This window comes from Abramis brama (genome assembly GCF_963993115.1).
Source record: "Abramis brama genome assembly, chromosome: 10".
Lineage (NCBI taxonomy): Eukaryota > Metazoa > Chordata > Actinopteri > Cypriniformes > Leuciscidae > Abramis > Abramis brama.
Window position 1 is genome coordinate 24,491,312 of NC_139972.1, and position 16,095 is coordinate 24,507,406.

The 16,095-nt window shown below is 36.4% G+C and overlaps 1 protein-coding gene across 2 annotated transcripts in view; it reads left to right on the plus strand.

The window, feature by feature from the left end:
* The window catches only part of trim3a (tripartite motif containing 3a), a 30,247-nt gene that overhangs the window by 882 nt on the left and 13,270 nt on the right, over positions 1-16,095 (plus strand). The window contains exons 1-2 of one of the 2 annotated variants that reach the window (XM_084126980.1): positions 13,881-14,016; positions 15,119-15,292. In XM_084126980.1, the coding sequence (XP_083983106.1) occupies positions 15,147-15,292 (146 nt within the window). In that variant the 5' untranslated portion in view covers positions 13,881-14,016; positions 15,119-15,146. Of the gene's footprint in view, positions 1-13,880; positions 14,017-15,118; positions 15,293-16,095 lie in introns of those variants that run through there. The other variant, XM_084126981.1, reaches the window with a different exon arrangement.

A 16,095-nucleotide genomic window follows, 5' to 3' on the forward strand; every position in this document is an offset into this window, starting at 1 on the left:
GAAAATTGGAACATAATTTTTCCATTTGGTGTAACCTATTCTAGTCTTTAGTACAGTTTACTACAAATGCTACTGAGAAATCAGGTGAAGTCTTACTGTACGTAAATGGCCCTTGTCTCTGCAGCATTTGTGTTCCCGCAACAGTGTCTTAATGGCTTTAGTTTTGTGTATTGTTTTTTTCATACACAATTGCTCATGCATGACATGAATTTCAGAGAAATTCAGAGAATTGGGCAAAATTTAAGCCCTTTTAGTGTCCCATACATCAGTTAATTTACTATATTTGCAGTTTATTAATATGAGTTAAAGACATGTTTAGACATATATTTCTTTGGTCTGAAAGAAGTTCAAGACACAATTGGGTTTGTTTTAAAATGGACAGGTTTGTTGGTGACAAAGGCAGTATAATTATGCTGCACAGGTTGCTAGTATGTTCTGTTAATGCATGTAGCAATTAAAATGATATTTAATGCTTTCTCTAGTCAATCACATTGATTTGTAGTCCATATACTGAAAGACTTGTTGTTCACTACACAGTCGTCTGACAAGTGCGGCAATAAATGGATATGCCTCAATGATATACAAAATTATGAGAGGAAATGGCAAATTGAAACACATTGATTCCAGATTCACAAATATAATAAGATCAGATACCTTAAAGTAGTAGAGTTAGAAAGTGTGATTCCAGCTTGCAAGGAGCCACTAGTTTAATGTTAAACTACATGGAGTCGAGACTTCCAAAACCCTGACATTACACTTGTTTGTTGTCCCCTCATTTGCAACCAGAAACAACTACTGTATATAAAGTGGGATTCTGATAAAATGAAGTAGAAACAGTAGTCTTGAGGAAGTTTTGCCAGCCCGTCTGCTCAATATAACAGCTGTTGCCTGCTTTGGCACAGTTAATGCTCAGCTGTTCCTGTCTTTATCAGTTTGAGAAGAAGGATGAAAGTGTAGTCTTTACATTAGCATTTTTACCCAGATACAGATAATGCATTATCTATCTGCATTTTCACTGACATGTAGAAATGATTTCCTGCAGTGCCATCATGAGAATCTGCTTTCTGAGTAGGATGTTAATGCACATTCAGTGACCTTTCGTTGTTTGCTTTATAAATGCTGGCGAATCCTGAGCCAGTTGGATAGTGAGATGCTACACTATAACTAGACTTAGTTAAACCCCATATGTGATGAAGATAACATGTTACTGCCATTGATCGTTATAATTGCAACAAAATAAAATGCACCATCGATGTTTAACAGACCAGCATAGCTGTGGAGAAGCTTGTCATGTCATGTTTAGTGTCTGTACAGGTTTAGGGTTTGGTGTTGGCCTTGCTTTTGCTGGACAGATGCTGTCAGGTTGATGTTAAGCAAAGCAAACAGACAGACAGCAGCCCGTTCCAGGTGAATCAATGTGCAGGAATCATGTCTTCGTGTGAGTGACAGTTTACTCTGCATTCTGCCATCGAGTTGACAGGGGGCTGGGCGGCGCCTGGTGGTCTGGAATATTTTGACCTTGCAGAAATGTGCAGTTTGTGTATTACTCTCTCTGTGTGTGTGTGTGTGTGTGTGTGTGTGTGTGTGTGTGTGTGCAGAATTTAACTTGTTACACAGATACACACACAAGTGCACTCATGCATCACAATGAATCCAATCATGCTGACTAGATTTGTCTAGGTAGTGTGAGATTGATTTTATTGGATATGTCTCTCTTCTTCTTTCTTTTCTCTTTCTTTGTTTCTCTACCTTCATCTTACCATATACAGTCAAAGTAAACAGACATTTAAAGACTTTTTTGGCAAAATAAAATAGTTTTCAAATTGACTGGTATTCGTGTAATATCTGATCTGACTGATTTTTCCTTAGTTTCATTTCTATTTTTGGTCTGAATAAGAACTAAATAATCATTGGACAACAAAACTATATGTTAAAAAAATGTAATATATTTTCACTATGCATGACTTTAATATTTATGTGCATTTAATTTGTGATCTGAATAGTTGCAAATTTGTTTTGACCTACTGTTTACATATTAATGCTATGCAATTCTCACTTAAGAACTGTTATGTTAACAAAGTACTAATTTGTTCAAATAATACGTTCTATTCTTTTACTCGCAAAGACTGTTTAAAAAAAAAAGTGCATAAGAAATTTAGTTGAAAAGTGTAAATATCAGTAAAAATAATATAAATTATAATGATATATTTGCTGCTGGTGCACAGTAACACAAGTTTACATAGTGTGACTAATGACTGCTTTGGAAAATGTGGCTTAACTTGTTCTGCAGCAATTTGCCTTCGCCTCAGCATCTTAGCTATGTCATAAAGACAAATGGCTTCATTTTAATCCTTCTGTTACTGTGTACTAATGAGTCAATGTGGCGTTGAATAATCCTTGGGTAAATGATATGGGGTAACTGATAGGAAGTAATGGACAGATTCATTCATCTGGTTTTAAAGACACATGGAGCTGAGTGGCACAGCAGACAAGGCTTTCATTAGGCTGAACAGTCAGGAGCCAAGCATCTCTCAATGGACAGCCATGTCCTCAGGCCTCATGCACTGTTTGGTTATTCAGGATCAGCTGTGATAAGACATTCATGAACTGTCTCTTTTGTGATGAGATCCACTCTTGGTTGTGTGTGGATAGAGATCATAATTGATGATATCAACCTCCTCTGTTTTCCCTATGGTCAATGACTGTTAGTTCATCTGATGGTGAAACCAAAAGAGCTGCATGATGTGCTGACACATCATCATTGTCAGAAAAAGCCACTCAGTGTTTATGCGACACTGATTAGAAATGGATTGTGTTACCTCTTTTTTTTCAATAGGCCTACTCTTAGTTTAGTCACTATTTACTCATGTCACATGTCATGACAACAATATAGTTTTGAAGAATCTTCACACAGCTTTTTTGCATACATGACAGCTCATATTGGGTGTCTTTCAGTCCCGCCCCAAAAACACCATTAAAGTATTTTAACTGAATCGGTGAGTCGGTGAGTTGAACTCAAACTGGATTATTCATATTTGTGAATTAATCATTTATTTGAATTGGTTCTTTTCATTGAACTGTTGATTCAGATCACAAATCACTCAGACTGAACGATTCATTGATGAATCAGACTGGGATGCGTTTTTCAGAAGAATTGTAAACTTAAGTAGATCGTAAATACCATTTGGTGCCAATATTTTCAATTATCTTCTTGCAGCCCTGGTCTGGTTCTTGAACTCACTGACTCTTTTTTCAGTCCAATTTGTGAACTGGATCAACAATCAGAATGATTGATTTTCAAATGGAACTTAAGCAGTTCTTGTGTTCAACTCGATGCAACTCTTGAGTTATCATCTGGCTTTAGAGGACTTGAAATATAGTCATGTGGACTGATTTTGCCCTTTTTTAAGCTTGACAGACAGGGACACTGTGAACTGTTGTGTAAGGAAGCTGTGAAAAGATTCTTTAAACATCCTCCATGAGGACATCAAATCTGTTCAACTGTTCAGCTGTCCCTTTTAAAAGCATTGGAATTACACACTCGAATGTTAAAAAACTGGGCCATGAACTTTGATCTTACAGATTTATACAGAGAGAACAATAAAACTATGCAAGATCATTGCTCATAGTCCAACTGTGAAATATATCTATCATGCAATACAAATCCATAGTCAGTGTCTGCAAGCCATGTTAAAAGATGTTTGAATTTGTTCATTATTCATGGATGTACAAACAGTGTAAGGAAGTAACAGGAAGTAACTATCCGGCCCACGTCTGCAGTTCAAACCAGACATATAAGGATAAAGAACCACGGATGCATCACTTCTGTTAGTGCTCTGTGACTCATGGCATCCCCCCAGACTCAACACTGTAAATGCCGCTTACGCAATGCTCAGCATGCAAAGTTAACCCAGTTATATGGAATAAATCCATGTAACTGCTTCCTTTTGGGTCTTTAGACATCATAGGTTTCTTAAAAGTCTGAACACATGGATATCTGTCCTGAAAGCACACTCTTACGACCTGGTGTTGAGGATCTTTTGTAATTGTTTTCTGCAGTCCTGCGGTAAATTGCTTATTGCCTGCTGCGTGCAATATCCTTCAATTAGACACAGGTAATGGAAAGAGTCACATGCTGTCTTGCCGAGCGGCTTCGCTAATGTTGACTAATTGCCAGAAAGTGAAATTTATGGAAATGATGGACTATCTATTCGGCTCTATTGTCCTAAACGGGCTCTACTGTCCTCTATTATTTAGGTGGCGGTTTCTGTCCCAGGCAGATTAGACCCAGACGTTTTTTTTGTTTTTTTTGTGGAATGTAAGTCAGCGTTACAATCCGATTAAACGCCATCCCTGCTGAGAAAAGATCTTAGAATTGGGCATTAAGAAAGAAATATTAAAGGCCCTTAAAACCTAATGCTTAATACAACCATGATATTCAGTTTAGGCATATCCACCTTTATTCTGTTATGGAAATTATTTTCAATATTAGCCTGTGGAGATTGTACAAAACCTATATAGATTTTTTTGTTTTGTTTTTATCCTAAGCCACATAGCCACTTTGAAATGATGAGTATTTCACAATGACTACACATTGTAGCTGCTGTTGAATATTTATGCTTGCACAGAATGCACACCATAAATGAGATTCATTCAGCAGAAAATCATAAATCACTGTATGGTGAGGTCAGTGCTGTCTGCTGTAGAAGGTACTCTAGAGCTGTACTTGCAATATTCGTTGTGTTGGTCCTCATTATTCTGCAGCTATCTGGGACATCTAAAGACATATTTGTGTAGTTTGAGGTTTAGTTTACTGTGTGTTATATGAACTCTCTCTGCCACTGTAAAGTCAGGATATAGTTGATATTCAGTAATGTACACAGTACACTACCATTCAAAGGTTTGGGGTCAGTAAGATTTTGTTTTGAAAGAAATGAATAGCCTACTTTTATTTAGCAAGGATGCATTGCATTAATCAAAAGTGACAGTAAAGACATTTATAATCTTACAAAAGATTTCCATTTAAATTTTTTTTTAATGTTATTTAGAATTTGTTTATTCATTAAAGATTCCTGAAAAAAAAAAAGTATCACAGTCTTGACATTCTGTGTTAAATATTGATAGGAAGATCTATGAGTCTTGTTCATCAAAATGAACAAATCTTTTTTCAAGTCATTTCATTTCGTATCCCCCCACTAATATTATTTATCACAAAAGTAAAGGTTTATGCAGTGTAGGCCTACTTAGGAAAGTTGTTTACTATGGCTGTTCACAGTCTCCTTTTGGGATTTACAGCATCAGTTGCTTACAGGTGTGAATCCTGATATGTTTAGTTCATTAAGGAGATTAAAGTAGCTGCTTGAATATGTTCATTCAGCTGTATGATCAAACTGCTGGCAGTGTCCATAAAACCGTGAAGTTTTACTACAATTGACAGCGCGTGTTTGAAAAATTAGTCCAATAGAAGTTCATCCATTAGCTATTTAAAATAACCAACAACAGCTTTAAATGCTTTGTAACCGGTTGCAGAGAGCACATTTGAGCCACATTTTACAGCAGCTCGTAAAAACAGAATGCTTTATGAATTAAGCTGTATTAAGCACAAAATATTGGATTGACAACCGTATTCTAGTACTGTGTATTAATTCACTGTAATAGTCCAAATACTTGCGCTGCTCTCTCGTTGTATTGAGATTGGAGAGCCCCGGGATATTTTCTTTTCAGATGCTCTTGCATAGAAGTTATGCTGCTGTGGTATGCCATTTCAGTTTTTATTCAGTCTTTGTTTAAAAAATTCCCACACTTTATTTCAGGCTCGATATTTTTGTAATAACTGCTGATTTTTAGCATGCCTAGGAGACGGCATCATTGGGGAAAATAAACAGTGCCACGAATCGACGCATTCCACACAGAATGACTAATCTATGTAGATGCGTCGTTCCAGCCCTTCGTTCTTTTGTCATGTCACATCCCCATTAGGACTGGGTATTGTTCAAAAATTCCGATATCGATACCGATAATAACAATACCTTGACTTCGATACGTGGTTCCTGAACTATACTTTTTTCGATACCAGTTTTATGAAATTCGTTTTAACAAGATTACATTACATGTTACCTTAAAAAAAAATTGGTTTGATTTGTTTCAGTTTCTTGACAGTTTACAGACTCAAAGACTCATATAGGCCACTGGGGGGCGGAATATATGCGCATAAATCTTGCCGCAAATCACTGGCAAAAGTAGCTTAATGATTATGAATGTGTCGGGAAAAAATAGGTCAGTAGCCGTGTTTCCATAACAGATTTGCGCAAAACTTTTGTGATATTTTCTAATGTCGATAAAAATCTATTGCGAAATGACGGCATTTCCATTAACCGATGTTATGCGACTGAAATGTAGGTGCAGGTGTTTACAGAGCTTTTATTTATTATATTTTCAATACTTTGCATTTTAGACACGGTCTGTCTGTCTGTTCAATAGTTGATATATAACTAACAGAAGACACACATTTAAAATTGTGGTGCTTCTAATTAAGTGATAAAAACAGTTGCAAATGTTGTACAAAATAGGCCTACACATACCATACTCATCTTTGCACTAATAAAATGTGCAACACTTTATGTTTTTACTACCAAATTATATGTATCTAATTTATTTAGATAATTACAATTACAGTGAAATGTTTTCCTCGACATCTTGCGATTTCGGGGCACATGAATTGCCTGAAAAACCACCTCAGGCAAGCGTGAAAACTTTGTGATATATGGGAGGTTTTGCGAAAATGACGAGTTTCCATTGGGCGTATTTTCAAATCGCAATTTCAATTTACTCAATTTGAAGGGTAATGGAAATGCGGCTAGTGTTGGCTGCAAAGATGGCGTTGTTGCTGACGCGTCATATCCCGTAGTATTGTGAATGTGCACACGCCTATAAATGCACCATTCATTTGGATCACATAATCAGAGAGTATTTGTTTTCGATTCAAATTATTTAGTTTAAAAGTAGATATTTCAAGCTTTCTAAATGCCTATTTCTCATGTCTGTGAGGCAAGTAGCCTATACGCTGAGTTTCGGTTTATTTGACAGTTATTCCGTGCACTGTCAAGTGTTTCATCAGATTTATCGTGTTGCCGGTCTTGGCAGCAATTATCTTGTCGCAAATATTGCATCGCTCGCTGTTGGCATCATGCCTTGTGAAATGTATCCACACTTTTTATCTTTTCCACATCTTTTACATCTATGGGGGTTGGGACACTTTCACACTACAGCCTCACATGTGAGCAACGTCTCTGGGCGTGAACTAGTGTTTTTCCTTGATGCCTCACCACAGCCAATCATGCTGTATTATTGGCTTACTGATATTGACGATATTAACCCCTTAGCTATCGAAATTTGGTACCGAATGACAAGACATTTTTTGATACTCTATGGTATCGAGGCAGTTCGGTCATGCCTAAAAAGTATCGAACTCGATTCCCAGCCCTAATCCCCATAGGCTGAAGCAATGCAGTCTGTACCGGAAACCGAAATTATTAGTTCACCTCTCGAGTCTCTTTGGGTTCCAAGTTATGGAAAAGAACCATCATGACAGAAATTCACAATTGTATTTATAAGATGTTTGAGACCAGAAATGCATCACGTAACTACTAACTAACTAACTAACTACGTACTTGTTTGTACGTAAGGTTGGGAAATGGGAATATTAACTAATTTCTGTATCCAATATGGCCGTCACGTCACGTGACAAAACAACGAACGACTCAGACTTGAGACGTGAACTAATCTTTTCTGTTTCCGGTAAAGAACCTATGAGATGTTGTGCATGCACGGTCGGTCAACACAAAATGATTGACCCATCACTATTGTGAAATCGTGGAAGAGGGTGGGATCACAAAACTAATTGTCAAGTTTATGTTCTGTTCTGTTTTGGTTTAGTTTTTGTGTTCCCAGTTCCTGTCTTCCTTAGTTGACCTAGTTTCCTAGTGTGTGACCTAGTTTCCTAGTTGTTTTTTCCCTAGCAAGTAGCAACCTATTGTGCCCACCTACCCGTTAACTCACTCATTTAGTCTCTGTATATATATATATATATATATATATATATATGAAGAGTTCAGATGCAAAAGCAAATTTTTTATCAAGCTCATATATTTATGTTCAGTAATTTCACTTAAATGGCAATGGAAATTACCTATTAATTGTCATTTAAGTGAAATTACTGAACTTAAATATACAAGCTTGATAAAAATGATCATTCTAGAAGAAAATTTCAGATGGCACTTAGAGGCTTTTGCATCTGAACTCTTCATATATACTCCCTGTTTAGTTTCTTGTCTGTTCTTATGTCTATTTAAGTTGGTTGTTCTGTTCCTGCAGCCTGTTCTCTCTACTGAGTGTTTGTTAATTTTAGTTATGGTTAAAGTTTTACTGCTGCAACTAGAATAGATCTTGCTCCAACTCATCCCTGCTGCTACCATAATGACACTAATCTAATGCTGTTTTTTTAGGAAACTATTGAATATTTTGTGAATATTTATTGAGTATAATGTGACTATTCAAGTTATTGCCTATCCCTAATTGGAGGAATACATAAGGAAATATGATTCTAGAGATAAAAATGTAATGTAATTGTAATATCCAGATATATAGGCCTAAAAGGTGGTTAGATTGTAATGTGTTTTTTTTTTTTTTATAAACTTAAACTTATTTATACTTATTTAAGTTTACTGCATTCATTTATTTGTATAGGCTATAGCATAATATAACTACTTTTGATTGGCTAAATGAACAAGAGATTAATATTAATAATATCTCATTTATTGTGGATATTCATACTAAACTCAAAACTTAACCACACTAAAACTTTTTTGTTCAGACTGGATTTGTGAGGGTGTGAATATACACACTATATTCAGAGTTTTCAGAGTATCTGATCCAGACTGTTCATGGTGATTTTGGCTGCGGGGGGTCATTAAGCTATTAACACAGTGTGAGAAGGATTAGATAAGAGTATCACATTATATGGCTTATTGACACAAGTTTATATTACACTAAGCAACATTATTAACTTAAACAGTTTCTTAATAGTACATGCACTTAAAGGTACGCTGTGTAACTTTTGTTTTGTTAAAAAATTAAATGTGTCAGTTCATCATCAATCCTTTTTCCATTGGCTTGGCTTTTTGGAGAACTGAGGGATTTGAAATGTTGTAAAAGTGATGCATGCATAGATGGCGGTTTTTACTACTCAACAGGTGAGTAAGGTATTTTAGTGAACAGATAAATTGCCATATGTATCTCTCTTACAGTTCATTGTAAAGCATTATCTATAGGGGCTTTCGCACCGGATAGTTCTAGGAACTAACCACCGGAGTGGTTCCCCGATAACTAATGGTTCCCCCAGGAACGTTTTCTGGTTGCATTCGCACCACTAGTAGGAACTCTGAAGTGACGTAAGCTAGGGCTGCACGATTATGACAAAAATCATAATTGTCGATTATTCCCTTGAAATTGTAATTGCGATTATTAATTACGATTATCACAATTTACATTGAATATATATATAGGCATATTATTATACATGTTTACTTAAAAATTGTGAACACACACACTGTCCCCCTTTACTTAACATACACATAAATTGTAAGAATATGACTAATAGTAAAGACTACTAAGAAATAAACATTAGGCCTATGCTAAAGCTATTAAATAGCAGTCCCAAACTAGCTTTTGTTAATACAATGTTGGTATGAGCCACCACAGTCATTTAAAATATAAAAAATAACAGAAAGTGAAAATAAAGTGGCATTTTGGGGTTAATATTAAAACGACAGTTACCATGGTGATACACAATACTAACAAGAACTGTTAATGAAACATGGAAACTGCTCCTGGTGAATAGAATGAAAATCATCCCTGCATGCAAATCCTTCTCAGCTCACACACGACGTACCAGTAACGTGATTTTATTGGTATTTTACTTTTATTTTGTGACTTACCAATTTACAATGTAACAACGTTGCATGCTCGTAGTTTCCTTTGCACTTTATACACAGCGCGCGCCGCCGCATTTGCGCGTGCAATTGAAGAGTGTGCGATACGAACACAGTAGCCTATAACGGCTGACATGACAGGAACGTCCGTTTTTCTGAGGTGAAAGACTTTATTTCAGCGTACACATACGTCGCTGCCTGGTAGTTCCTTCCTATTGTGCTGGGTTTTCTGAAGTAGTTGTGATTTGCCTCTCATAACATGCTCTAAATGCACGCAGAGTGGATTTTTTTATTTTTTATTATTTTTTTTTGTAATCGCGGCTTTGAACGATTATGTAATCGTGGCATCCATAATCGTAATCGCGATTAGAAATTCGATTAATTGTGCAGCCCTAACGTAAGCCGCGCTCGTTGTTGCGACGGCGCTGAGAACGACTGAGCCTGAGCAAACAAACAGTGCTCGCATTCTCCATGTTCATTAGTTTACGATCTGTCTAACACGTTATTAGAACTGTTATACATAGAAAGTACATCGTATATATGAAAAGTTATTAGCGTATGCCGTGTGGTTGATGTTCAGTGTTGTTAGCTGAGCAGAAATAAATGATCATGTTTAGCTTGGTCCCCTCAAAGTTGTGTTGGATTTTCTTCTCAGGGTAAAGGTTAAGAGGCCCATCTATCACTGTTTTCCATGTTCGTAGAGTTAGTTTCTGGAGTAAATATATAATCTGTGTGTTTACAAAGCTTTTAAAAAAATGGCGGGTGCTGGTGTTTCGCGTGCGTTCGGCCAATCCGCGTACACTAACGTCACGAATAGTTCCTAGTGCTGGTTCAGACCCTACTCTGAAGTAGGAGCTAAATTAGTTCCTCCAAAAGAGTTCCTAGAACTAAAATCGTTCCTAGTTCCTGTGGTGCGAACACGCTGACATCCGGGTGCTTCTGCCAATAGTTCTAGGAATTATGAAAAGGTTTCCTCTAGTGCAAAAGCCCCTTATTGTGAAGGGTCATTTCATTTTGGTTGTTGTAGCGCTGTGCTGAATTTAGTTTCAAGGAAGTACCATGTAGGGGTATCTCTACAGTAACGTCTTCAGCTAGTCAGCTTGAGATCCTCTCCATCTAAACTTTTTATATCTCTTAAGCCTAGTTATAAACTCTTAATGAGCAGTACGATAACCATATTCATCTGCACAGTCACGCACAGCCGAAGCACAACCAAAACAATGTTCTTCCACAAAATGCATGCAGTTTTGTTTTAACTGCTAGAGGGCCAAAAGTTACATATTGTACCTTTAATATTGCATTTTGCACGATCAGTGGTTTGGACTTCTGATGAAGTGTGACTGACTTTGGTGTGCTCTTATCTCCAGTCAATGCTAGTTAAGACAAGTGTTGTCATCATCTACCCATCCTCATGGTGAGACTGGGACTAACTTTCACAAGGCTAATATCTCAGTGACCATAAGGTACAAAAAGTAACATGTTTACAGTTCAATAATGGCACCTTTTCTCAAGTCTGCCCACAGGAAATGGACTGTAATGACAGAGACAGACTCTGAAATGCTGCAGCTAAAGGCTTTTAAAATTTCTGCTGGGCTTTAGAGTAAGCATAATAATCTCGAGAGCATGAAGAGAGAGGGAGAGACAGCGAGAAGCGGTCAAAGAAGGAGGGAAGGGCAGCTGTGATGTCAGCGTTCAGCTGCTCTCATTCAGGGCTTATGATGAAGGGGGTGGGGCGGGACAGCGATGGGGGGGCTGCGCTGGGGTTTCTTGGTTACTGGGCTTGGCTAGAGCGTGCAGAAAACCAAACAATGAGGTCTGCTTGAGAAAATCCACAGCTCTGTCTGGTGTGTTTTTCATGACCATGGATAATCTTTCTAGTGTTTTGTGTGTGTATACATGGGAATTAACGTCCATGTGCTGTAGCTAAACAGAGGGGCTAATTTACTAAACAGTTGCACATGGTATTTCAGCTAGTTTTGTGCATCATATTTGCTATCATTAAATTATATTTTATATATATATATATATATATATATATGTATACAGTATTTGCAAACTGTCCATCATAGGGCTGGGGGGAAAAAAGAAGCAATTTCTCGATTTTAATCAATAAAACAGCTTGCAAAAAATACGTCAAAGCCATTCAGTGATGATAGCTCGACAGCTAGAAAAATTAACTATAGAGAGGGGCATTTTGCTATATGCACTATATTGCATATTCATAATATTTTACCTGTTCTCCAATATTTCATGTATTATTTAATAAATCCATCATGAAAACAAGTTTATGTTTATGACAGCCATTATATTATTTATTATATATTATATTATAACTTTATAATCTTTAAAAGCTGCCTTATGTGTAATATAAATGTTTGTACACAAATTATTTGTAAATTTATTCACTAATATTATAGTATGTACCAACTGACAGGGTTCCCTGTATTATTTACAGCTTTTGAGATTTAAGAGATATGTTTTTTTCTTCAGAAAAATGGTACTGTACCTGATATACATCCAAATGAATCAATATCAAATCGATTTGAATCGTTACCGGAATTGAATCGAATTGCAAGCTTGTGAATCGAAATCGAATGTAATTGTGAAATTGGTCTGTTTCTCTGACCATAAATCTGCTGTTTTGCTGTTTTCTTGGATTTTAACTGTTGTATAGAGTCTCTCCCTGACTATTAGTTCTGACAATCAATCCAGAGGAATATTTTTGGTTTCACTTCTTGTGTCACTTATTCTGTCTTAATTGTTGTTATTTCTAGTATAAACATATACTTTCTATAGAAAATTAGTTAAATCATTATAGATGGAGCCTTAATCACAAAACCTTTTATTGAAAAGCAAGGGCATTTCTAGTGTTTCATAAGCACTAAGTTTTTCCAAAGTTCATGCATCATAAGAATTGAACCCAGCACCATGCTTTACCAGAGCATAACTGTCCCCATATTGTGGTACTCTTTTTGTTATGAAATACTGTTATGGATATAATAATAATAATAATCATATTTTGACTTTACCTGCACTCAGAGTCACTCACAAGCTGCATGCACAAGAAAGAGCTGTCTTAAAAAGTATATTTCGATGTGAGAAACCGCTGCAAACAATTCAGTGCATGAGTGAACTGTCCAAATGAATCAAATCAAATAAATCACAAACAATTTCAGACCTTTTACACCCCTATTGAAAAGTGACGTTTGTGTACATTTTCCATGGATCATAACACAATTAGAGGCTGTTTGCACAGAATGTGATTTTGCATTAAATTGTACATTTCTATTCTGCTGTTTAGCTATTTCAGTTCTTTTCATTATTGCATCACATCTCAAAAGCGTGTCTCGAGACCCTTGTGAGCTTTTAAAAAAAAAATATTTCCTGAGGGCTGCGTCTCACGTTTCTAAAAGCAAAATGATGAATCATCAAATGATGATTATTATACCAATTATAATATATTATACCAATTGTGTTGTCAAACATATTTATGGCTTTTTAATGTGTCGGTTCAGGTGTCTGGGTCATTTTTTGACCATGCATAATTTAATTTGGGAATTTGGTGCTAAAACAACAAACTGAAACAATGCTATCAGCGGGCGTCATTTATTGTTAACCAAAATTCACTAGGGTTTTAACTCTGTTGTAGGCCTACTATTTTGAAATCTTTCTCGTCTTTATATTTATCCGAGTGGCTAGCAATGACTAGTTGATCTTTCTCGCTCTCTCTGTCTCTCTCTGTGTGTGAACGGAGGAAGGAACTGGGAGGATTTTTAGGAAGTGCCTTTTAGAGACTTCCTTTTTGTCCTTCCTCCTGCGATGAGACAGAAATGAAAGGTGTGGTGCTCAGATAGATAATATTTCAAATGTGTGTGTGTGTGTGTGTTTTATTAAAGTCTGAAAAACTACTTTAGGGAGCATAAAGAGAACAGAACATTGCCGCAGCTCCGGGGCACCACAGTCTGCTGCTTTTCCACAAGCTGGAAATGAAAGATTACAAGAAGCACAGAACGTCTTGACGTTACAGGTTAGTCATGATGGAATTGGGAGGTTTCTAATCCCAGAATGTGAGGGATGAGTCTGCAGTTTTCCTGTCTTCTCACAGCTGCTGGTGTGTTCATTCATCACACTGCACTAATGTTAGCGAGAGTACAGACCCTATTTGATTTGACGAGTAAAAACGAGGCACTCTAATCCTAAAACCAACAACAGGGAATCAGACATGGGTCAGAGGTGGAAAATCACGACAGACTAGGAAGCACATGGATGCTGAAACAACAAACAATACCATTTGCTTACAAAAACACAGACAGACAGACATATGACTCTCAATAACAGAAAGGCTGTTATGTTTTGGGTATCATGGGATTTCACATTTGTTTGTGAATGATAAACTGCTGCTCTGTTGTTCACGTTCATTTATTCTGAACAATAACGTTGTAGTTGATGGAGAGAACAGTTAATCTGTTTTCTATCTGAGCAGACAGATGTTCACATGGATGTGTGTCATGGATATAGCTGATGTCCAAAGCTCCTTCTTTCAGACATGTCAAGCTGTTCATTCCTATGGACACTTTTATGTCCTAGGGGTTGGTTTTTATTAAAACTAACACATTTTCATACCATCATTCAAAAGTTTGGGGTCGGTAAGATTTTGTAATGCTCACCAAGGCTGCTTATTTTTGAGTAAAAACAGTAATATTGTGAAAAATGATTACAATTTACAATAACTGTTTTCTATTTTTTCTATTTATTCCTGTGATGGCAAAGTTGAATTCTTATATGCAGATTCGGCGCTTAAGAAACGTAAATATTACTAGAATGCGTTACATGTGTTTGTACTGTGCATCATTTTGAATCAGTTAAATACATTTTTTGTTCTTTTGTAAAATTGCAGAAATATTATTTCATTGTATTTAGGTGTGATTTTATTCCAGGTCATGTTTCATTGTACTACCTTAAAACCTTGTCATGCATAAACACCTTTATTGTGTGATTTTGCATGAAATGACAGTTTGAGATTATGCAAGATTTTCATTGGTCTTTGCATAAACATGGGATTGTAGAGATGAAATATGCATATCTACAGCTGTATTCAGAGATTAACGTTCTCTTTCTCTCTCTTATAGTCTGAGAGGCCTCTGTCTCTTCATTTGAATGCCTCTCACGATGGCTAAGCGGGAAAGCGGCAGCACCAGCCCGGTGGTGCGTCAAATAGACAAGCAGTTCCTGGTGTGCAGCATCTGTCTGGAGCACTACCACAATCCCAAAGTCCTGCCCTGCCTGCACACCTTCTGCGAGAGGTAAACTGACACGTCACAATAAAAGTGTCTCGTGCATGAATGATCAAATAGCCTGAAAGTGACTTTCAGAAAATGCCAAAGACTGTCTGTGTTCACTTGTGTGGAAGAAATTCGCTCAATACTGCCAAAAACACTAGAGGTCTGTTGGTTTGGGGGGGTGTCTGTAAAATCACAGTAATCTAGTTGTCTTCAAGATGATCCAGTGTTGGTTAGTAACTACATTAAAACGAAACAAAAAAACACACTAAATTAACTACATTTTTAGTAGCATGACAAATAAATTCTCCAGCACTCTCCATGCAACATTTGGGAATTTTATTCATTTTAGGGAATCGGATCCTTTGGGTAGTTCTGTTGAATGAGGCTCACATCCAGATGCTGTTTTTAAGTCTTTAAGTTTAAGTTTTTAAGCTCTGTAGCTATATTTAAAATGATTCAATAATTTTTCTTAAATACATTAAAAAAATAAAATTAAATAAACATAATTTCCCAATTGCTGGAGGATACATACAATGTCAATTTAATACACTTTTTAATTCTGCCACAGCCTAGCCACACTGAACATTTTATAAAATAATATCATATTTATTACATTTGAATAAAATGTGATTACATTAAAAACAAACTTGATTTCTGAATTGCCAGAGTATTTATTTAATACACACACACACACACACACACACACACACACACACAAAAAAAACCTACCACAGTGTAGCCACACTGAAACAATATTTACAATAATTTTACAAAAAAATATTATATATTCAATTAAAGCTGCAGTCTATAACTTTTTTTTGTGT